General features: G+C 39.2%; 1 protein-coding gene across 4 annotated transcripts in view; it reads left to right on the top strand.

Annotated features, from left to right (window-relative positions):
- LOC144958913 (uncharacterized) overlaps window positions 1–25,000 on the top strand; it is a 57,886-nt gene that overhangs the window by 3,557 nt on the left and 29,329 nt on the right. Inside the window, exons 2-3 of one of the 4 annotated variants that reach the window (XM_078891210.1) lie at window positions 6,324–6,762; window positions 18,401–18,472. Coding sequence is in view for 1 of the 4 variants with exons in the window: in XM_078891208.1 (XP_078747334.1) it covers window positions 6,689–6,762 (74 nt within the window). In the remaining 3 variants the exon portion in view is untranslated. Of the gene's footprint in view, window positions 1–6,323; window positions 6,763–9,651; window positions 10,148–18,400; window positions 18,473–20,636; window positions 21,088–25,000 lie in introns of those variants that run through there. The other 3 variants (XM_078891211.1, XM_078891208.1, XM_078891209.1) reach the window with 3 other exon arrangements.

Below are 25,000 nucleotides of genomic sequence, written 5' to 3'. Positions count from 1 at the left end.
TTATTATTTTATGCCATCCATATTTATGAGTAATTTGATTCAATAGTCTGATGTCACGTCCGCCCAGCAACTAGCAGCTTGGTTGTAAACAAAGAAAATCGGTTCTTTTTATTCTTCATGCTGGATAGAACTTTTCATATGTCATGTGATCAGAATGTGTAAAAGTCAAAACATGATCATATGTATAATGTTTTTCTCCTCTGGATACACTTATATGCTCGTCGGAGAAATATTTCATAAGGGCGTCCGCCATTGTTCCGATAGTTTAGAGCCAGTTACTAAGTTACTATGCGTCATTACGAGGGAAGTGACGTCATGACTGTTGAAGCCAAGTCTTACTTAACTGACTGTGTTAACCAGAGTATAAAAGTTCAAGGTTACACATAGTTCTGTGTGTTAGCCGGTTATACTTCCGAATGGCAATGTTGTGAGTTTCTTAGCCAAGCGCATACTATCTATTGGCTCTGAAGGACTGATTACTTATTTAACCCTCTCCTTACCAGCCATTTTCAGGATTTTCCCCAAAACGTCACACCCAACTAGCACAAAAAATAGATTTTTTATCACTCAAATACAATAGAAGTACAGTTCTTTCGATACATAATTTCTTTAGTAAAACATGCTCTACAACACACTGTTCATTTTCTTACGTTATGATGTACAAGAGAAATTTGAATAAGAAAAATGTTGGTTGTATCGTAACGAATGTGACGATTTTCCTATCGATAGTATGCGCTTGGCTAAGAAGCTCACAACATTGCCATCCGGAAGTATAACGGACCAACACACAAAACAATGTGTAACCTTAAACGTTTATAGTCTGTTTATTACAGTTTAGTGAGAACTACTCACAAACATGGATAGCAAAAAACAATAACAAAGGCCTAAGTGACGTCATCTTCGTTCTATTTATAGTTGGTAAGGAGAGAGTGAAAGTGCCTTACTCGTGTCATTCTTTCATCATTTTATCACAGATAAACACAACACATTTCCTCCCCCTTATGAAAACAATACACGGATGTGTTCATTTCTTATCAAAACAAGTCGGTACATCATTTATGATTGAAAGTGGAAGAAGATGAAATCGGGAAGATGTGTGCGCATGCGCCATTGTCTGAACAAAAGTATTAACAGGGGGCGGGATAGATGATTGAGTGAATACTCTTCAACAGTCGTAACGTCACTTCCTTCCTAATGACGCATGGTAACTTAGTAACACTGGCTCTAAACTATCGGAACAATGGCGGACGCCCGTATGAAATAGCGTATCCAGAGGAAAAAAAAATCCATAAATTTGATCATGTTTTGACTGATCAGAAGACATATGAAAAGTTCTAGCCAGCATGAAGAGTAAAAGGTAATGATTTTCTTTGTTAAGAACCAAGATGGCCGCCGTTGCCGGGCGGCGTGACATCAGACTACTGAATCCAATTGCATTTTCTCCCGGGGTTCCCTGGTTTGCGACCCACTAACTGTCGATATTGTGGTTGACCCCTATTTTTTTCTATCTTGCATCGTTACATTGTGTCTGAATATATAAAGTGATCTTGATCTTGTTTGTTTATCTCTTGTTTTTTGTTTTTTGTTTTTTGTTTTTTTTTTGTTTTGTTTTGTTTTGTTTGTTTGTTTTTTTTTGTTTGTTTGTTTGGTTTGTTGTTTTTTTGTTGTTGTTGTTTTTTTTTATTTTGTTTGTTGTTTTTTATTTTTGTTTTTTTTTTTTTGTTTTTTTTTTGGGGGGGGGGGTTTGGGGGGGGGGTTTGGGGGGGGGGGGGGTTTCGGGGGGGGGGGGAGTTGTTGGTTACTTTGGTTTGTTTTGTATTTTCTTTTTCTTTTTTTCTTTTGTGTGATTGTATGTGTGTGTGTGTGTGTGTGTGTGAGTGTTTGCTTGTTTGCTTTCTGTCATTTTTCTAGAGAGATGGAGAAGGGGAGAGAGAGAGAGAGAGAGAGAGAGAGAGAGTGATAGAGAGAGAGAGAAGAGAGAGAGAGAGAGAGAGAGAGAGAGAGAGAGAGAGAGAGAGAGAGAGAGAGAGAGAGAAAGTACAACACGGCCCGTCTCACCTGATAATCAAGAGGTCTGAAGTTCAATGGCCAGTCGAGGCGATGTCTTGTTTTGTTTTGTTTTGTTTTGTTTTGTTTTGTTTTGTTTTTCTTCTTGTATTGTTCTTTCTGATTTGCCTCGCATTGTTCTATAGATAGTATGCGCTTGGCTAAGAAGCTCACAACATTGCCATCCGGAAGTATAACGGACCAACACACAAAACTGTGTGTATCCATGAACGTTTATAGTCGGGTTAATACAATTCAGTGAGCATTACTCATAAACGCGGATGGCAAAAAACAATAACAAAGACATGAGTGACGTCATCTTCGAACTATCTATACACTATTCTTTCGATTTGCATCTTACCACAGCGTCCGACGTGCACATATTTTCAGGTCTGATAACCGGACGCAATTTTGGGCTCCTAATAACCTGGTTGTAATGGTCGATCGTGCGGCTATGTGGTCTTGTGGTATGACACTCGCTTTCTGATTGGAAGGTCCTGGGTTCGAACCTCGCTCGGTGCGTAGTTGAGTCCTTGGAAAAGGCTCTTTACTCACATTCTCTCACTGTACTCAGCTTTCAAATGACTACCTGCCGTTAAGATCGTTGTCTCAGTCGAAACAAAAAATGTATTATCGCTTAACAGGCGTCATATCTCGTTCTAAATGTTTCGTGTTGCTATTTGTCAGGGACCTTTTGTAAAGCGCTTTTAGCACGTTTAGTGGATATTGCGCTATATAAAATCTCAAGTTTAAGTTGATTTCTGAGTACTTCCATTACAACAATAAGACCATAACGGTTTTGGGTTATCGGACCTGAAAATAAGTAGACGCCGTTTCTAATGCATTCCAATAGAATTCAATAGTCTGATGTCACGTCCGCCCAGCAACGAGCAGCTTTGTTCTAAACAAAGAAAATCGTTACTTTTTATTCTTCATGCTGGCTAGAACTTTTTCACGACATGTCATGTGATCAGAATGTATAAAAGTCAAAACATGATGCAGATGTATAATGTTTTTCTCCTCTAGATACACTTTTAGGCTCGTCGGAGAAGTATTTCATAAAGGCGGTGATGGAGATAAAGGCGTCCGCCATTGTTCCGATAGTTTACAAAAAGAGATGATGTGAGTAGGAAAATGCCAGAAGACAATAGAGAATTAAACATTTTCGCGACGGTGATGGGGGTTTGAACCTGCGACCTTATTGGTATGACAACTCCGCCTGGCCTGGAAGAGCGTGACTCTACCGTATGAGCGATCCACGATAGTTTATAACCAGTTACTATGTATCATTACGAGGAAAGTGACGTCACGACTGTTGACCCCTATTGATGTTTTCCATAGGTCGTGAACCTCAAGTCACGTGACATTGGCGTGACTTCCACGAAGGAAGAGGTCATTGTGACGTCTCGTGACTTCCGCTCACTCGATGTTCGTGACGAGACAGAGCTGATGTTCTTTGGTGCCTCGAATCATCAGGACATTCATTGTATTCTTGTGTGTATAGATAGAATGGAGTTGACGTCACTCAAGTCTTTGTTAGTGCATTTTGCCATCCACGTTTATAAGTATTCTCACTAAACGGTAAAACCAGACTATAGATATAATGCGCTTGACTAAAGAGCTCACAGCATTGCCATCCGGAAGTATAACTGACCAACACATAATACTATGTGTAACCTTAAACGTTTATAGTCTGGTTAATACAATTTAGTGAGAATTACTCATAAACGCAGATGGCAAAATAACAATATCAAAGACCTGAGTGACGTCAAATTCATTCTATCTATAGAGTTCTTGGGGAAGGGGATACAGTTGATGACAAGAAATAATGAAGTGATTGTGCGGCTATGTGGTCTAGTGGGATGACACTCGCTTTCGGATCGGAAGGTCCTGGGTTCGAGCCTCGCTCGGTGCATAGTTGAGTCCTTGAAGAAGGTCCTTTACACACATTCTCTCACCGCACTCAGGTGTAAAATGAGTACCTGGCCGTTAACAGCGTTGTCTCTGTCCGAAAAAAATTGTAACATCGCCTAACAGGCGTCATATCCGGTCCTACATGTTAAATGTTGCTGTTGGCCAGGGCTCCTTGTAAAGCACTTTGAGCACGTTTAATGGATATTGCACTATATAAAAGCTCCATTAAACAAAATAATTAGCCTCTATGTCTACAATGTGCATGAATGATGTCAAAGGTCAGCGCCTTGTACACGGATGGCTGAAGAAAGTTCGTGATTCAAACCGGAAATCCGGTTTTTTTTACTTATGATAACAATATAATATGACTCACCGAATCACAACGGTAAAATGTCGGGATGAGAAATTGAATGTAAACTTCAATTTAATAAACGAAAACAGATAACATGGACGTTTCGGGTTTCACCTTTATCAACAAAACAAGATGTATGAAACATTACAGATGAATGAGAAAATGTGGTAGTAGTGGCGTTGTTAAGATGAATAAACAAAAACATTGATGGGCAGGAAATAGAATGCTCCTTTGTAAGGAAGCACCCGAAACGTTCATGAACTATTGAATACAACTCACGATTAGTTTTCTTTTGTGGCCAAAGACTGGCATTTTGACGTCGTTTTTTGGTCAGTGTCAGGCAATTACTTTACGAAGGCCACGGTTTCAGTGTCAGGCTATAACTTAACGATGGCCACGGTTTCAGTGTCAGGCTATAACTTAACGATGGCTACGGTTTCAGTGTCAGGCCATAACTTAACGATGGCCACGGTTTCTGTGTCAGGCCATAACTTACGAAGGCCACGGTTTCAGTGTCAGGCCATAACTTTACGAAGGCCACGGTTTCAGCGTCGGGCCATAACTTTACGAAGGCCGCGGTTTCAGCGTCGGGCCATAACTTTACGAAGGCCACGGTTTCAGCGTCGGGCCATAACTTTACGAAGGCCACGGTTTCAGCGTCGGGCCATAACTTTACGAAGGCCACGGTTTCAGCGTCGGGCCATAACTTTACGAAGGCCACGGTTTCAGTATCAGGCTATAACTCTACGATGACTACGATTGGATTCTGTGTGATTTGAGGGGGTTGAGTGTTATTGATTTGATGACATGAAAGTATCTATTTTTAACCCTCTCCTTACCACCTACAAAATATTAGAGCAAGTTGAAACTGAAAACTTATCAATTCGTACAATAAGAAAAAGACAAATGCAATTTTTAGGGCACCTAAATCGACATAAATGTATTGAACATCTTGCTCTCACAAAAAAGATAGAAGGTAAAAAGAGTAAAGGTAGACCAAGAAAAACATATTTGAATAGTTTGAACAGCTGGGTGACAAAAAGGAGAAGAGTAATATTCGTTTTCTGAGGTTATCTGATCAGAGAGATGGATGGCGTACCATGATCACCGATGTCTGGCACAGACTTGGTACTTGAAGAACAAGAAGAACCACCTACAGCAAAATCGTCACATTTGTTACGACACAATATTCATTTTTTTTCTTATTCAGATTTATTTTATACACCACAAACTTTGAAGAATGATCTTTGTTTAATTAATAAGAACATATAGATAACGTTATTTTGTAAAGAGATTGTTTGAGTTTTAAAAAATCTATTTTCTGCTGGGTAAGCCTGTCATTTTTGGGTAACTACTGAAAATGATCGGTAAGCAGAGAGTTAACTCACTCAACCCTAACACCGACTATATCCGTAGTTTACCCGGGTTACTTTTATCCCATGCCTATTTATTACATTTTTCTGAGACAAATTATAGACGTAGTATCAAAGCTAATGTTTTTAGTTTTTACATGTTTATGGTAGTTGAATAAAACTGTCTAGATATGTACACGCTCATTTTTAATACTTTTTTTCCACCGATGTGGAAAAGTAGCAAAAATCTCTAGGATTGAGTGATTTAATTGATAAGAACCTAACGTTGATTTGTAGAGAGATTGTTTGAGTTTTAAAAACGAAGTGACTATTCTTATCCCCCTAGTCTAGGATGCTAGTCTTCATAATAGTAGTCCACAATTGTTGTATGTTTAATCCAAAGGTTGAAATGCAGTAATTTAAGTTTCTGGTCACAAGTTGCACAATTTAAAAAAAATCAATCAAATCCAAATCGCAAAAAGCCGGCGACGTTTTTTTCGGTAATCCAATCGGCCGGGGGGGGGGGGGGGGATGAGAATAGAGGCAGCCTTTCAAAAAATCTGGGTGAGCCTGCTGCCATTTTTGGGAAAATACTGAAAATCATCGGTTAGGATAAAGTTAACATGTGTATTAATCCAGACATATTATTTCCGTTTCAGGTGTTGGATCACAAAATCATTATAAACAACACATTGACTGACTTCTTAGGTGAGAACCAACGTCTGCTTAAATTGAGATCTGATAACCGAATTAGTTTTGGGCTCATTGTCGTATTGATTGATATACACACGCTCTCAAACCAGGACAAAGTTACATTGTCCATTACAACAAGGCCAAATCGAGCCCAAATTTGCTTTAAACTACCAGACCTGATAATATATATATACCTTGGGATAGAAGTGCCGATCAAAATTTTTTAGCTGTCGGAAAAGGAGGGGAAAATCGTAAATGTCAAAATGAGGTCAACTACGAGTTATTTATAGCATCCATCTATTGATGACGTCACCAGAGGGCTGAGGTCACGATGAGGCCAAGGTCAGCTTCCCAAGGAGATATTATTCCTCCAATGTCACAAGAGCTCTTCGTCAATGGGACGGGGTGAGTTTTTATATTATAATATTCAATATTTCACTCCCTTCTCTCACTCTCCCATACTCTCACACACTCTCACACACTCTCTCTTTCTTTCCCAAACTCTCTCTCTCTCTCTCTCTCTCTTTCTCTCTCTCTCTCTCTCTCTCTCTTTCTCTCTCTCTCTCTCTTTCTCTCTCTCTTGCTTTCTTTCTCTCTCTCTTTCTCTCTCTCTCTCTCTCTCTCTCTCTCTCTCTCTCTCTCTCTCTCTCTCTCTCTCTCTCTCTCTCTCTCTCTCTCACTCTCACTCTGTTTACAAGAAGCATCTCATGTAGGGCAAAAGTATTGCCTTTCCTGTCATTTTGAATACGCTTCAACAGTCGTAACGTCACTTCCCTCTAATGACGCATGGTAACTTAGTAACTGGCTCTGAACTATCGGAACAATGGCGGACGCTCTTATGAAATATTTCTCCGACGAGCATAAAAGTGTATCCAGAGAAGAACAACATTATAAATATGATCATGTTTTGACTTTTACACATTCTGATCACAAAACATATGAAAAGTTCTAGCCAGCATGAAGAATAACAAGTACCGATTTTCTTTGTTTAGAACCACGATGGCCGCCGTTGCTGGGCGACCTGACATCGGACTATTGAATCCAATTCTTGACTGCTTTGTCACGTTACCCCCTGTACCAGACTGAAAGCAGTGGGTATAAATAGTATGAAGTTGACGTCACTCGGGTCTTTGTTATTTGTTTTTGGCATCCACGCTTATGAGTAATTATCACTAAACTGTATTAACCAGACTAAAAACTTCCAAGGTTACACACAGTTTTGTGTGTTGGTCCGTTATACTTCCGGATGGCAATGTTGTGAACTTCTTAGCCAAGCGCATTCTATCTATAACATTCCTTCCACGTGTGTTTGTATCTCATCTGTATCTATCAGAATGACATGGGTTGCCAGCAGGTGGTCAGAATTCCTCGTGGCCAAATTTCGTTTTCAAAAGTGACCAAATAGATAAAAACTCACGTGGCCAAACACTATTATTACGTTCTGACCACCTTAAAAACAAACTGATCAGTTTTGATAAACAAAAAATCGACTAAACTTGGAAGAAACATATGCTTGTTCTTTTTTTTTTTTTTAACTTGTTTGTTTGTTTTTGTTTTTGTTTTTTTTTTTTTGGTGTTCTTTTGTTTTTGTTTATGTTTTTGGTTGTTTTGTTTGTTTTGTTTTTGGTTGTTTGTTTTTGTTGTTTTTTTTGGTTTTGTTTTTTGTTTTTTTGTTTTTTGGTGGGGGGGGGTATGTTGTTTTTTTTTTTTTATTTTAGTTTGCTTGTTTGTTTTTCGTTTTATTTTTTTGTTTTTTTTTTGGGGGGGGGGGGGGGGGGGACGGTTGTTCTTTTTTGTTCGTTTTTGTTTTGTTTTGTTTTTGTATTCTTTTTTTTTTTGCAGGGGGGGGGGGGGGGGGGGGGTGAAAACAATGAATTTATAATAGAAACCCGATTCTATGTGAGACCAATTTTGGCCATGCACGTGGACATCTGGCAGGCCTGAAGAACGATATCATTTATAATATTAATCATTTGTCATCACGATTGTCTATGTCTTAAAGTCAAGTCCGGATATTAGGGATTGGTGATTTGTCATTGATTGTGTCCCATATTTAATGTCCAACAAAGCGAATGCCTCGTTGTATTACAGATTTCATATTTAGTTAGTTGTCCTTCAGCAATAGGTAGAATGAAATTGACGTCACTCAGGTCTTTGTTATTTTTTTTTTTTTTAATTTATATTTTTTTTAACCATCCAATCTACGTTTATGAGTAATTCTAACTAAACAGAAAAAAAAATATCGACCTCATCCTTTACATGTGAGCGAGTGCTCTATCAACTGAGCTATCGTGAAGCCCTCACATTTAACGATAGAACATTGATATAGATAGCTCGAAGATGACGTCACTCACGTCTTTGTTATTGTTTTTTTGCCATCCACGTTTATGAGTAATTCTAACTAAACTGTATCAAACAGACTATAAACGTTCATGGTTAAACATAGTTTTGTGAGTTGGTCCGTTATACTTCCGGATGGCAATGTTGTGAACTCCTTGGCCAAGCGCATACTATCTATAGGCGTGTCAAAATGAGTACACTTTGTGTTGTATCTTTTATACGAGTCATTTTTACTCCCGTTATTTTACTATACACAATAGCAATTGCATGCTACCTTTTTGGGTGTGGCGCTAATCTATCGCAAAGTTATTTCAACTCAGGTATTCAATCACAGCTGGGTGTACAAAAGCGGTTTGGGGTGGGTGTGGAGGGGAGGGGGGAGGGGGGGGGGGGCAGAAAAAAATCTCGACCTCATCCTTTACAAGTAAGCGAGTGCTCTATCGACTGAGCTATCTGGAAGCCCTCACATTTAACGATAGATAATCGATGTAGAGGGAACGAAATTAATGTCACTCAGCACTTTGTTATTTTTTGTTTTGTTTTTTTATTTTATTTTATTTTTTTTTTTTTTTTTGCCATCCGTGTTTATGAGTTATTCTTACTAAACTTTATCAACCAGACTATAAACGTTCAAGGCTACACATAGTTTTGTGTGTTGATACCTTATAGATAGTATGCGCTTGGCTAAGAAGTTCACAATATTGCCATCCGGAAGTATAACGGACCAACACACAAAACTATGTGTATCCATGAACGTTTATAGTCAGGTTAATACAGTTCAGTTCATTACTCATGGACGCGGATGGCAAAAAACAATAACAAAGACCTGAGTGACGTCATCTTCGTTCTAACAATACCCGGCTGGCGGATGTTTTAAGTATTTTAACTAAGCGCATAGCATTAATAACCCCAAAATCCGAATTCACAATAGCCGAGCTCGATTGTAAGGATATTATGATAGATAATAATGATAATAATAATAACTGTATCAGTATCAACTGTTATCGGTTATCGCCCAATCCATAAACCAAGGGGGGAAAGTGGAGATAATGATAATTTATCACAATAGATACGAACTACTTCACTAGCATATCCCACCTTGTGTGTCAATTTGATGTTATAGTGTGTAGTGTGTAGTGTGTTCGACGGGGAGACGTTTATGACACACGGGTGTGTCAAGTGAACTACATTTCGTAGAATGATGTTGAAGTGACAATAAACTGTTTTATGGTGATTCACTTCGTATTTTCTAGATATAGATAGTATGCAGATGACGTCACTCAGGCCTTTGTTATTGTTTTTGCCATCCGCGTTTGTGAGTTGTTATCACTAAACTGTATTAACCAGACTATAAAAGTTCATGGTTACACAGAGTCTGTGTGTTGGTCCGTTATACTTCCGGATGGCAATGTTGTGAACTCCTTGGCCAAGCGCATTCTATCTATATATGGTGAGTTCAATGAGATATGAAATAATATTGTCTTATGGTCACGTCATTGATGCTATGCGTTTAGTAAAAAATACTCATAACATCCGCCAATTGGATATAGATAGAATGAAGTTGACGTCACTTGGATTTTTGTTTGAGTGTTGTGCCATGTGTAAGTCCTTCAATGGAAGCGATCTATATTCATGGTTTCGTCCATCCAAGTCATCAAACACATGATTTGTTGCTGTCCAACGATTGGACATTTCTATAGAAAATGTAAACACGCTGCTTTGTTTATAAAACTTGTAAACATACCCGTGTGTCAAGCTGAACAAAATGACCAATTGTGATATTGGATGGTTCGCTCTCTCTCTCTCTCTCTCTCTCTCTCTCTATCTATCTATCTATCTATCTGTCTGTCTGTCTGTCTATCTATCTATCTATCTATCTATCTATCTATCTATCTATCTATCTATCTACTCTATCTATTATCTATCTATCTATCTATCTATCTATCTATCTATCTGTCTGTCTGTCTGTCTGTCTGTCTGTCTGTCTGTCTGTCTTGTCTGTCTGTCTGTCTGTCTGTCTGTCTATCTATCTGTCCTCTCTCTCTCTCTTCTCTATCTATCTCTCTACTCCCTCTCTCCTCTCTCTCTCTCTCTCCCCTCCCTCCCCCCCCCCCCCCCCCCCCCCCCCCCCCCCCTCCTTCCTTACTCAAAATAACTCAACATAATAAGCGTAACCTTTAACCTTTCCCCGTCTGGCTAATCACCGAGTGCCTGACAAGGGTATTTAATCTGGTCTGGGAATGAGACGGGAGATTGTCCAGTGTTTTGATACGGCTTGGCCGACATTAGATGTACACCATAGACATTCACGTATCATATTAGTAAGTGTGATAACAGAAATCAACCATTGGCTTGATATAGCATTGTTGTAATAATGGACAATAATACTGCCGGACTATAGAAAAAACACATATTTTAAAATTTGGCCAGAAAACTCGTTCTTCAAATATCGATCGATTTAAATGACCCTCCTCTTGGCAAAAACTCTCAAACCTGGGACTTCGCGAAACGTTCAGGGATACACAGTTTTGTGTGTTGGTCCGTTATACTTCCGGATGGCAATGTTATGAGCTTCCTAGCCAAGCGCATATTATCTATAAAATGCATGAAGTTGGCGCCACTCAGTTTTTTTTAACCAGTATGAAAACAGCCAGCGGAACGAGTTGTACGCCCAATAGAACCTGGCCTTCGTAAAGTTATGGTCTGATACTGACCAAAAAATGACGTCAAAATGCCAGTATTTGGCCACAAAAGAAAACAAATCGTGAGTTGTATTCAATAGTTCAACCAATGAAATAACTTGTTTCCATGAGCTCTACTAACGACAAAGTCTTTTTGGATTTCAGTATCAGGCTATAACATAATGATGGCTACGATAGAACACAACGATTACAGAAAACCGATATTACGAGATTCTCGTGTAAACGCGGTCCGAAGTGATGGGAATTAACCCAGCCATCGATTGGATAATTCGATCAAAGGGAAGTAACCAGAGAAGGGTGAATTTAATCAAGTGTTACTACCCTTGGTTTCTTCATGCAGGGCCGTACTGCCGTACTCTGGAAAAAACACATAATTTTAAAATTTAAATTTGGCCAGAAAACTCGTCCTTCAAATATCGATCGATTTAAACGACCCTCATCTTGGCAAAAATAAACTCTCAAACTTGGGTATCGATCGATTTAAACGACCCTCATCTTGGCAAAAATAAACTCTCAAACTTGGACGAAGTCCCAGGTTTGAGAGTTTATTTTTGCCAGATGAGGGTCGTTTAAATAGATCGATATTTGAAGGACGAGTTTTCTGGCCAAATTTCAAAATATGGGTTTTTCAGAAGTACGGCAGCATAAGTGTGAGACCAAACGACTTAAATAAATAGAGCGACAAGGGCAATGCGGTTTATCACCCAGTTATGTCCCTTAGTTAGACAAAGTACGCTGATTGTGTGCTCTTGGAATTTACACTGGTACCTTATTCAAACGAATCCCTTTTGTCTTACTTTTTCGTGTGTTCTTAAATTGTAACCTTATAGATAGTTCGAAGATTGCGTCATTCCGGTCTTTATTATTGTTTTTTGCCATCCGCGTTTATGAGTAGTTCTCACTACACCGTATTAACCTGACTATAAACGTTCATGGTTACACACAGCTTTGTGTGATGGTCCGTTTTACTTCCGGATGGCAATGTTATGAGCTTCTTAGACAAGCGCATATTATCTATAATTTCTTTTACTATACCATTTTCTTCCTTTTTACTGCGTCTACAATGTGGTCTTGTGGTATGACACTCGCTTCCGGATCGTAAGGTCCTGAGTTCGAGCCTCGCTCTGCGCTTAGTTGAGTCCTTGGAAAAGGCCCTTTACTTTCTCACATTCTCTCACGGTACTCAGGTGTGAAATGAGTACCTGGCCGTTAACAATACAAGAAAACGAGCATTTTTGTAAACGTAAAAGCTTATCTAGAGTCTGTTCCATGTCCCGTGCGCACAGAATATCGCAAATTCTTTCAAAGTTACGAAATATGGCGCTGTGATTTGTTGCATGCGGGGTTATGTTTCTCTTGTTGTCACCAACATAAGTGCCTGCTCCACTCACTTTTCTGAATTAAAAATTCACCCCAAATACCGGAGCATAATCAATGTCTCAATTGTTTCTATGTTATATGTTTGTGTTGAGAATATTGGCTATTAAGCTTAATTGCTGGCCAACTAACTTCGTGGAGTTGTGTGGGTTGGACCCGCGATCTCAAGTAGTCGGTGAGAGAGAGAGAGAGAGAGAGAGAGAGAGAGAGAGAGAGAGAGAGAGAGAGAGCTCTAATAATGACCTGAGTTAGAGACGATCTTTTTTGGGATCGTGGATAGCTTATACGGTAGAGTCACCGGCCAGGCAGAGTTGTCGTACCAGTAAGGTCGCGGGTTCAAATCCCCATCAACGCCGCGAAAATGTTTTATTCTCTATTGTCTTCTGGCACTTTCCTACTTATTTCATCTCTTGTTTGTATTTTTTAAGTGACTTTAAGAATTTTAAAAACCGTTTTCTCACAACACAATACCGAATTCCTTTGATCTTTTCATCGTTTGCAATAAAATACATATGATTCAAACTTTAAAATGTTGAGAGTAATGGTGTGTTGATTCTCTTTCCCGTTGATGGAAAAATAATAATAATAATAATAACAAAGACCTGAGTGACGTCATTTTCGTTCTATCTATAATGATACGTATGCCTTTACAAAGGCTACGAGCGAGTACAGCGGAGCCATCGATAACTGACACAAGAACCCTCTAGGACTGGCAGTTTGATTTCATTTTTTTTCGGTTTTTGCACCGCCTAGTGAGTTGTCGTTAGGAGAGCTCATGGAAACAAGTTATTTCATTGGTTGAACTATTGAATACAACTCACGATTTGTTTTCTTTTTGTGGCCAAAGACTGGCATTTTGACGTCATTTTTTTGGTCAGTGTCGGCTATAGATAGTATGCAGATGACGTCACTCAGGCCTTTGTTATTGTTTTTGCCATCCGCGTTTGTGAGTTGTTCTCACTAAACTGTATTATCCAGACTATAAATGTTCATGGTTACACAGAGTTTGTGTGTTGGTCCGTTATACTTCCGGATGGCAATGTTGTGAACTCCTTGGCCAAGCGCATTCTATCTATAATCCGTGGACTTAGTAAAGTTATGGCCTGACACTGACCAAAAAATGACGTCAAAATGCCAATCTTTTGCCAGAAAAGAAAACAAATCGTGAGTTGTATTCAATAGTTCAACCAATGAAATAACTTGTTTCCATAAGCTCTACTAACGACAACTCACTAGACGGTGCAAAAACCAAATAATGACGTCAAACTGCCAGTCCTTTTGGATTTCAGTATCAGGCTATAGATAGTATGCAGATGACGTCACTCAGGCCTTTGTTATTGTTTTTGCCATCCGCGTTTGTGAGTTGTTCTCACTAAACTGTATTAACCAGACTATAAAAGTTCATGGTTACACAGAGTTTGTGTGTTGGTCCGTTATACTTCCGGATGGCAATGTTGTGAACTCATTGGCCAAGCGCATTCTATCTATAACATAACGATGGCTACGATAATACTGTACTATGCCTTTACAAAGGCTACGAGCGACGCAGCCACTTGCACCCATTCACACACACACACACACACACACACACACACACACACACACACACACACAAGGCGTTTTGTCCCAAAAACCGAATGGAGAGTTCCCAGTTTCCAGTTATGTGAACTAATCCCAATTTACCGCTTGAGCTAACGGAACATGGATTGTGACCGCCGTTGTCGTCGTATGGACTCGAAAAACATAAAAACTCGTATATGAAATTTGGGCCAAAAACTCGTCCTTCAAATATCGATCGGCTTAAATGATCCTCATCTAGGCCCAAAATAAAAAAACTCTCAAAGCTGGGACTTCGTGAAGTCTTAATAATAATAATAATAATAATAATAATAATAATAATAATAATAATAATAATAATAATAATAATAATAATAATAATAATAATAATGCTGAAAACTTATATAGCGCTATAACTCCGAGACACCAGACTCTAAGCGCTTAAATTACAAATTACTTTGGCTGAAACATAATCATTCACACACACACACACACACACACACACACAAGCACAAGCACACACACACACACACACACAAACACAACACAACACAAACCAAACCTATCTTGCTTCTCTTACCATCTACTAAAATCGAAACAGATATGTTTTAAGCGAACGTTTAAAAAGAGACAAAGATTCTTTTTCACGAATGCTCTGCGGTAAGGCGTTCCAAATAGAGAGTCCGAAATGAGAAAAGGGTCTCATTCCAGCATTTTTCCGAACTCGAGGAACTTCAAGTAAATCACAGGATTGATTGTTTGTTGTTTTGTTGTTTTGTTTTGTTTTGTTTTTTTTTTTTGTTTTGTTTTTTTTTTTTTTGTTTGTTTGTTTTTTGTTTTTGTTTTTTGCCAAGATGAGGGTCATTTAAATGGATCGATATTAGAAGGACGAGTTTTCTGGCCAAATTTTAGAATATGTGTTTTGTCCAGCGTACGGACAGATTGGACGTGAATGAATAGGTAGGATAGGTGGTCCATTGTTTAGAGAGATCGAGCGGCTCCATAATCCCAAGTACAGTAAAGACGGACGGGACCAGTTAACTGACCGTACTCTGGTAAAAAAAAAACAATTTTGTTTTTTTAATTTGGCCAGAAAACTCGTCCTTCAAATATCATCGATATAAATGACCGTCATCTTGGCGAAATCTCTAAAACTTGGGAACTCGAGACGACTTTCTGAAATCCCATGTTTGAGAGTTGTTTTTTTTTTTTTGGGGGGGGGGGGGGGGGTTTGTTTGTTTTTTTGGCCAAGATGGGGTGGGGTTGGGGGGGGGGGGGGAGTCTTTTAAATCCGTCGATTTTTGAAGGAAGAGTTTTGGGTTTTTTTCTGGCCAAATTTTAAAATACGTGTTTTTCAGGTGTACAGAGTTGGCTGGTTAATTGCCAAAACAGCAGTTTACAGCTGGTGTTTTCGTGTCGGTGCTGGTGGCAAAATTGATAGCTTTGACTAGAGTGTACATGGAATAGGGATACACACACAATTATTAGTTGCGCTAATAATGCTGAAGTATTCAAGCTATGTTAAGGGTGTTTAGCAAGTAGAATGGTGACGTTTCGAGTATATCCCACATTTGTTGTTTACTTTTTGTTCCCCGCAGGACTTTCCTGATTTATCGTTTTAAAATAAGATAATAAAAAAAAAAAACGAGAAACAGTCAAAAGAATCGATCATGTCAACAAATTATTGATTGTGTTGATGTTGATTGGGCAGACAACGTGTAACCGGTAATCAGGAGGTTAGAGGTTCGATTCCCAGAGAGACGGGCAGTGGCGTGGCGTGCTTACAGTATATGGTGGTGCCAGAATCAGAAGAAGAAAATGACTTAAATCATGCTATATGCTATATTTGTGCGGCGATGTGGTCTAGTGGTATGACATTCGCTTTCGGATCGGAAGGTCCTGGGTTCGAGCCTCGCTCGGCGCATGGTTGAGTCCTAAGAAAAGGCTCTTTACTCACAATCTCTCACCGTACTCCGGTGTAAAATGAGTACCTGGCCGTTAACATCGTTGTCTCTGTCCGAAAAAATTGTAATAATATCGCCTAGCAGGCGTCATGTCCCGTCCTAAATGTTAAGTGTTGCTGCTGGCCAGGGATCCCCTGTAAAGCGCTTTGAGCGGGTTTAGTGGATATTGCGCTATATAAAAGCTCAATTTAATGTTGTGTGTTGGTCCGTTATACTTCCGGATGGCAATGGTGTGAGTTTCTTAGCCACGTGCACAGCATCTATATTCCTGTTTTTGTCTAACCGAGTCATCAATCACATTATGTTTTGTTGCTGGCCAACGATTGATGCTTTGCGGTTAGCTAAAATACTTACAACATCCGCCAGTCGGATATAACGTACCAACAGACACAACTATGTACAACATGAACGTTTATGGTCTGTCTGGTCGATAGAGTTGAGTGAGAATACGCTTCAACAGTCGTAACGTCACTTCCCTCGTAACTGGCTCTAAACTATCGGAACAATGGGGGACGCCCTTATGAAATATTTCTCCGACGAGCATAGAAGCGTATACAGAGGGGAAAAAAAAACATTATAAATCTGATCATGTTTTGACTTTTATACATTCTGATCACATGACATATGAAAATAAGTTCTAGCCAGCATGAAGAATAAAAAGTACCAAATTTCTTTGTTTAGAACCAGGCTGCTCGCCGTTGCTGGGCGACGTGACATCAGACTAGTGAATCCAATTACTCTTAAAAATTGGCTTGCTAAAATCAATAACAAATAGCTGAGTGGCGTCAATTTCGTTCGTTCTATTATATATTTCATAAAAATATTCTCTCCTGCTGGTAAAATCGACAACCGATATATCGACGGTCGTCGGATCAAATCTCTGAAGTTTCGATTTTCACAATCGGCGGAGCAAAACTCTACATGCGAGCTTTGCGCACCATGTTTTATATAATTTTGGGCGGATCAGACCTCTAATGAGGCGGTTCAGACTTCTGATGACGCGGTACAGTCTTCTGAAGACATCGTATCGCCATCAGAGGTCTGATCCGCCCCAAAATTTTATAAAACATGGTGCGCAAAGCAAGCAAAGATCGTATGTAGTAGACTTCAGAGTTTGAATCCGCCGATATGTGAAAATCAGGACTTCAGACGTTTTGATCCGCGAGCCGAACTTCGATATATCATTTATATCGATCTTAAATCGATTGGCATTGTGTTTAATCGACTCCAACCACTCCAGTCCTTTTGTACGATGGCAACTGCTGCCAAAATAGGCCAGCCTTTCTTTCCTACATTACAGTGACAAAACGTCTGTCTTGCTTTTACATTAATTTAACCCTCTCCTTACCAACTATAGGAAAATCGTCACATTCGTTACGATACAGCCAACATTATTCTTATTCAAATTTCTTTTGTACATCATAAAATTTAAAGAAAACGAACAGCGTGTTGTAGAGCATGTTTTGCTAAAGAAATTATATATGGCAAGAACTTACTGCTATTGTGTTTGAGTGATAAAAAATCTATTTTTATGTTAGTTGGGTGTGAAGTTTTGTGGAAAATCATGAAAATTACTGGTAAGGAGAGAGTTAACCCTCTGCTTACAAACAATAGAAAAATCGTCAACATTTTTTCGATGCAACCAGCAATTCTATCATCCTCATTTCTTTTGCTACATCACAACATTTAAAGAAAAAAAATTGTTATAGCTGTAAAAACTTGACTCTGTGTTGTAGAGCTCCTTTTGTAGGGCAACATTGTGTGTAGAATGTCCTTGTTGCTTTTCTGTTTGAGTGGGAAAAATATATTTTTGTGTTGGGTGGTTTGTGAATTTTTGGGGGGAAAACGCTAAAAATAGCTGGTAAGGGGAGAGTTAAAATAATTCGTAAAATATCAAAAATTCTTATTATCTCATGAGTTTGAGGTCTCGGGTTGGGTATGTAAATCTGATTGGAAAGCATGGGGTGATTTTAAGGGTTCAATTAGCTCAGTTGGTAGAGCACTCACTCCACACTCAAGGGGCCGAGATCGTTTGATGATAAAGTCGATTTTATTTTAATTCAGACCCCCCCCCCCCCCCCCCCGCCCTCTTTGTCTTCCCAGATATGATTGTGTAGCTGAGTCTGATGGATCTGGTCGATAGTACTTTGCGATAGACTCGAATCATATCCAAAGGTAGCAAGAAATTACTATTTTATCAATCAGACTATATAAATTCTTCAATGTTACAGTTAGTTTTGTGTGTTGGTACGCTATAGATAGTATGCGCTTGACTAGAAGCACACAACATTGCCATCCGGAAGTATAACGGACCAACACACAAAACTATGTGTAACCATGAACTTTTATAGTCTGGCTTATACAGTTTAGTGAGAATTAAACGCGGATGGAAAAAAATACAATAACAAAGACCCGAGTGACGTCAACTTCACTCTTATATATATCCGACTGGCGGATGTTATGAGCATTTTAACTAAACGCATAGCATCAACAGTGTTTATTAAGTTTTTGGTCATACTGCAACCACCATAGACGATACAAGTTATTTTTCATTATATTTCATTTGTTTTCCACGTTAATTTGTGTATTGTTGTGCTGACGAAGGGTTTGTAGCCGAAACGTCCATTGTCTGTTTTGTTCCCATACGAAGCCTTTCCATTTTCACTCTTTCGTTAGTATTTCACGACCACCGGCTTCAGGCAGCCCCTACCGTTTTCTACTAAGTTCTGGGTCATATGTGCGGCTATGCGGTCTAGTGGTATGACACTCGCTTTCGGATCGGAAAGTCTTGGGTTCGAGCCTCGCTCGGCGCATAGTTGAGTCATTGGAAAAGGCTCTTTACTCACATTCTCTCACCGTGCTCAGGTGTAAAATGAGTACCTGGCCGCTAACAGCGTTGTCTCTGTCCTGAAAATTGTAATATCGCCTAAACAGACGTCATGTCCCGTCCTATAATGTTGCTGTTGACCAGGGACCCCTTGTAAAGCGCTTTGAGCACATTTAGTGGATATTGCGCTATATAAAAGCTCAATTTTAAAAAAATAATTTTGTCCCACTATTAAAAAAAGCATTTTATCATCGCAATGCTGTTTGTTAGAGGTTGATTAACTTCGCGGATAAGCCATATTATAGAATACTGTACATTGAAAAAAAAATGTTATTTTACAAATTTGGCCATAAAACTCGTCCTTCAAATATCGATCGATTAAAATGATCCTCGTCTTTTCAAACGTAAAAATTTTTTATCTTAAACCTGGGACGTACGGATATGAATGTCTTCATGTTTGGACAAAATCAGGGTCTTTTAAATCGAACGATGTTTTGAAGGAAGAATGTTTCTGGCCAAAATTCTAAAAATGAGTTTGTGTTTGTTTTTTGTCTTTTTTGTTCTTTGAGAGCGCTGCCGGGTGGTGTTAGTGGCATTGTTGATTTAGTCAACCGTGTGTGTGTGTGTGTGTGTGTGTGTGTGTGTATGTGTGTGTGTGTGTGCTGCTGTACTCTGGATAAACGCATATATATTTTTTTTTAATTGGCCAGAAAACTCGTCTTTCAAATATCGATCGATTTAAATAAACTCTCATCTTGGCAAAAACAAAACCAAAAAAATCTCAAACCCGGGACTTCTTCGCCGACGAGAGTTTTTGCCAAGATTAGAGTCATTTAAATCGTTCGATATTTTGATTTAAAGGGCGATTTTTCTGGTCAAATTTTGAAATATGGGTTGTTTTTTCTTTCCAGAGTACGACAATGTGTGTGTTTGTGTGTGTGTGTGTGTATGTGTGTGTGTGTGTGCGCGTGTGTGTGTGTGTGTGTTTATCGATGGGATAGCCTAATATCTTTTGTTTTTGTAAGCTGTGTCTACGGATGGATGTGTAATGTGTAGATTTCGTGTTCGTGTGTAGTCTAAGTAATTTGGTCCTTGTCGGATTATCTAAGTCGATACGCGCCACTTGGGATAGCAGCAATCTTAGAACTAAATAATCATTATGGCCATCCAATGAATAGAAGAACAAAATTGACGTCACTCAGCTCTTTGCTATTGTTTTTAGCCAGCCATTTTTATGAGTAGTTGTCACTAAATTGTATAAATCGGGAGGCTATGAACGTTTAAGGTTCCACATGATTTTGTGTGTAGGTACATTATAATTATATTATCCTGCTGGCGGATGGTATGAGGTTTTTTTTAACTTAACGCATAGCATCAATAGACGTTTGAGATTATGGACAGTTTTGAGTGTTGCTATGTTCTATCCGGCTGGCGAATGTTGTGAGCCTTTTGGCCAAGCGCATAGCATCGCTTTCAAAGAGATGAGTGACGTTAATTTGGTTCTTTCCGAAGGCTGTCAGTCAGTGACTCTTTCTGAAGCGCTTTGAGCACGTTTAGTGGATATTACCGTAGACATTGAAACCCAAAAAGACTGGCATTTTGACATCATTATTTGGTTTTTGCACCGCCTAGTGAGTTGTCGTTAGTGAGCTCATGGAAACAAGTTATTTCATTGGTTGAACTATTGAATACAACTCACGATTTGTTTTCTTTTGTGGCCAAAGACTGGCATTTTGACGTCATTTTTTGGTCAGTGTCAGGCTATAAGTTAACGATGGCAACGGTACAACGCTCAAGGATGGACAACAGTTAAGTTGACTCCCATCGGCCTCACTATGGAAGTGTTTTATTTTACAGTCATGGACTCTGATCTTGTTAGGACGAAAGAGGATAACGACTTGTTTTGTGTGGAATAAATGGATTGGATATTTATTTCTTGATGGATTTATGACGGAACATAAAGGTTTGTTAAAGTATTTTTTAAACCTCTAAATGGGCATGATCTATATTACATTTCCATGTGCTCGAGGTCATTGGTCACATTGCATAGTATGCTCAAATTGACCCACATAGTGAAAAGAGTTCACAGCTTTTGAAATATCTGACATCACGATTAGTCATTTTGTTCAGCTTGACACATGGGTATGTTTACAACTTTCATAAACAAAGCAGAGTGTTTACATTTCTTAAGAAATATCCAATCGTTGGACAGCAACAAATCATGTGATTGATGACTTGGTTTGACGAAAACATGAATATAGATCGCTCCCATTGTTACAGTGAATGACATAATCAGTCGGATGGTGAAAAGGTTTGAACTGAAATATTGCCAAGTTTAGTAAGCAGGGGGTTATTTTTTAAAAGATCAAAAATGAATTCTTGTCATGAATGATTAAATCAACCCTTTTTGTACATCTTCGGCAAATTTCAAAGCTTAATTTCACTTTTAACTATTCTTTACAGCTAGTCAAGTTGAAAATGTATGAAATTTGTGACCCTTCGTCTCAAGACGGTATTATGTCGGGATGGACCAGATGCTAACAATTCAAATTATAGTCAGACTGGTAAAATTTGAAACGTTGGTATTTAGCACAGTAAAATATGATATTCCTTCTCCTCTATAAAGAAAATGAACTCAACTTAAGTCTGATATTTCTGGCTACAAATTCCATTTTCCGCATTTTAATCACCCCGACTTAATACCGTTTTGAGACGAGGGGTCACATTTGAGAAAAGTTGCTGGATACCTTTCCCATACATCTGACCACGACTTCATGAAAAATCAGCCGATTTAATTCATATAAAGATTTAAAAGGGAATATAGGCCACTCAAGCTAAAATAAAATAAAAAATAAAATATATAAAATGTCCCTTTATTCATCCCCAAGGGGAAATTTGTCTTTAGGATCTAGTCCAAGGGAAGACTGGACTAACCCAGTCGTATGGGAGATCTATTTGTTTTGGGTTTTTTTAATGTATAATGTATCTAAGCATTTGAGTGTATTCCTCTTTGTGCTTGTGTCCGGTTGAGACTTATAGTTGATCTCAAACTAAGTACATTGGTAGTATTTTCTTGGAATCTACACATCTGATCCCTATTTGTCCCCAGTTCCCCTATGTCTTACCTTTTCTTGGGTGCTTTAATTGTACATCTAGAAAGTTTTTAATATCCCATTTTCTTCCTTTTTTTACTGGCACTGATATGACCTTAATGTGTTGCAAGCGCCGTAAAACCCTTAAAAACAAACACAAACAAACATAACCCAGTCGTCAGCCGCAGTGCAGCGCGACAAAGTGAGTTAAGGCAATGTGACTTGCTCAAGGCCAAAGAGCGCGGCGAGTAGTCGAACTCGGTACCTTTTGGGTAGGAAGCTACGCTGGTAGGAAGCAAAGACCGTTACACTCAGCCACGCTGTCCCAGGAATGCATAAACGACAGCCTGTGACGTAATTGCAAGCATCGCATTTTGGAAAAAGAATAGTTATGACATGAGAAATAAGTTTTATTTATTTATTTATTTATTTATTTATTTATTTATTTATTTATTTATTTTTGCTGTTTCGTTATGTGCTGTTGAATCCGCCGAAACGAAAAGCAATAAATTGTATTTAAAACAACGTACTGTAAATCTACTATTTGTGAGGCTGGCTTAGAAACCCTGAGGAGATGTGGCAGGAAGGTACTTCCTACTTCTTCTAACCCCCTCTATCTGGGTGGGGTTCCTGACCTCCCATAGTGGGCAGGGAGGTACTTACTGTGTTTTCTATCCCCCTATATCTGGGTGCGGTTCCTGACCTCCCAGAGTGGGCAGGAAGGTACTTACTGTGTCTTCTATCCCCTATATCTGGGTGGGGTTCCTGACCTCCCATAGTGGGCAGGAAGGTACTTACTGTGTCTTCTATCCCCTATATCTGGGTGGGGTTCCTGACCTCCCATAGTGGGCAGGAAGGTACTTACTGTGTCTTCTATCCCCTATATCTGGGTGGGGTTCCTGACCTCCCATAGTGGGCAGGAAGGTACTTACTGTGTCTTCTATCCCCTATATCTGGGTGGGGTTCCTGACCTCCCATAGTGGGCAGGAAGGTACTTACTGTGTCTTCTATCCCCTATATCTGGGTGGGGTTCCTGACCTCCCATAGTGGGCAGGAAGGTACTTACTGTGTCTTCTATCCCCTATATCTGGGTGGGGTTCCTGGTCTCCCATAGTGGGCAGGGAGGTACTTACTGTGTCTTCTATCTCCCCCCCCCCTATATCTGGGTGGGGTTCCTGACCTACCATAGTGGGCAGGGAGGTACTTACTGTGTCTCTTATCCCCCTTTCTATATTTTCCAATTGCTTTCTGTCTTTGTCTTGGAATGAGATTACTTGGTTTTGTCCTGACCATGGTCGGAGTTCTTGGCTGGGAGGGAAACAGTCGAATGTATAGTTATAGTTTTGGGAGATGATTTTTTTTCCTTGTAATTCGTCTCTTTGTTACGCACTTTTATCTTCAACATATGATTTGTAAACATTTGAGTGTATTCTTCTTAGTGGGATCTTGTGCTGGTGTCTGGGTGAGACTTTTAGGTGATCTCAAACTAAGTACTTTGATCGTGTGCTCTTGGAATCTACATCCGTTTCCTATTTGAAAAAATCCCCTTTGTCTTACTTTTTCTTGGGTACTTTAATTGTAATTCTTGATTTTTTATCATAGCATTTTCTTCTTTTTTTTTTTTTTACTGGGGCTGATATTACCTCAATGTGTCGCAAGCGCCGTAAAACCATTATAAAAAACAAAATCCGAATGAGTGGTTTTACACTTCCATTGAGATAGGAATCGGCTTTTTACGTCCCCATATTTCTTCCCTATTGTAAACCATTGCAATCAGTGCCGTATCTGACATTATAATATCCTAATGAAATTATCTACGGGCCATTTGGATTTGTCGCTAAGTATTCTGTATTAGTCGGAGCTCAATGAAGGTATTATAATATTAAGAATTAGAAGCCATCGTATTATTTATTGAAAGGTGTGTGTGTGTGTGTGTGTGTGTGTGTGTGTGTGTGTGTGTGTATGTATGTGTTGGGGGGGGGGGGGAGAGAGGGAGGGGGTCAAATAAGCCTTTGACAGAATCAAAGTTGTTTACGAGTGGCCAATAAATTGCATTAATACAGGGCCTCATTTACCAGTTAAATGCCTTACTCTGAAAATACGCGTATTAAAATAAATTTGGCCAGAAAACTCGTCCTTCAAATATCGATCGATTTAAATGACCCTCGTCTTATCAAAAACTTTCAAACCTGGGCCTGGGACTTCGGAGAAGTTTTTGATAAGACGAGGGTCATTTAAATCGATCGATATTTGAAGGGCGAGTTTTCTGGCCAAATTTCTAAATCTGTGTTTTTCCAGAGCTGGGCAGTATCGGTAATATTGATTTGTGTATGTCTGCCTCATTGAAATCTTCCAAATGGTCTTATTGAATGGCCTGTCTCCTATATCAAACCAACCCCCAGACACCCACCCATACATCAACAGTTTATCATTTGGCCAGTTGACTTGTTTTTCGCTATAGATAGTATGCGCTTGGCTAAGAAGCTCACAACATTGCCATCCGGAAGTATAACGGACCATCAACACACAAAACTATGTGTAACCTCAAACGTTTATAGTTTGGTTATTAATACAGTTTAGTGAGAATGGCTCATAAACGCGGATGGCAAAAAACAATAACAAAGGCCTGAGTGACGTCAACTTCATACAACCTATATATAAAAATGGAGTCACTCACTTATTTACGGCCGAAACACTTGTTTCTGTGGTCTCCATCCACGTCGTCAGTCGGCAGATTATGTCCTTAGAATCTACACACACACACACACACACACATTATATATA

Source organism: Berghia stephanieae, chromosome 13, assembly GCF_034508935.2.
Source record: "Berghia stephanieae isolate SIO BIC M18660-M18661 chromosome 13, UCSD_Bste_1.3, whole genome shotgun sequence".
Lineage (NCBI taxonomy): Eukaryota > Metazoa > Mollusca > Gastropoda > Nudibranchia > Aeolidiidae > Berghia > Berghia stephanieae.
Note: the sequence above shows the minus strand (reverse complement) of the source record. Positions and strands in the feature narration are given on the sequence as shown.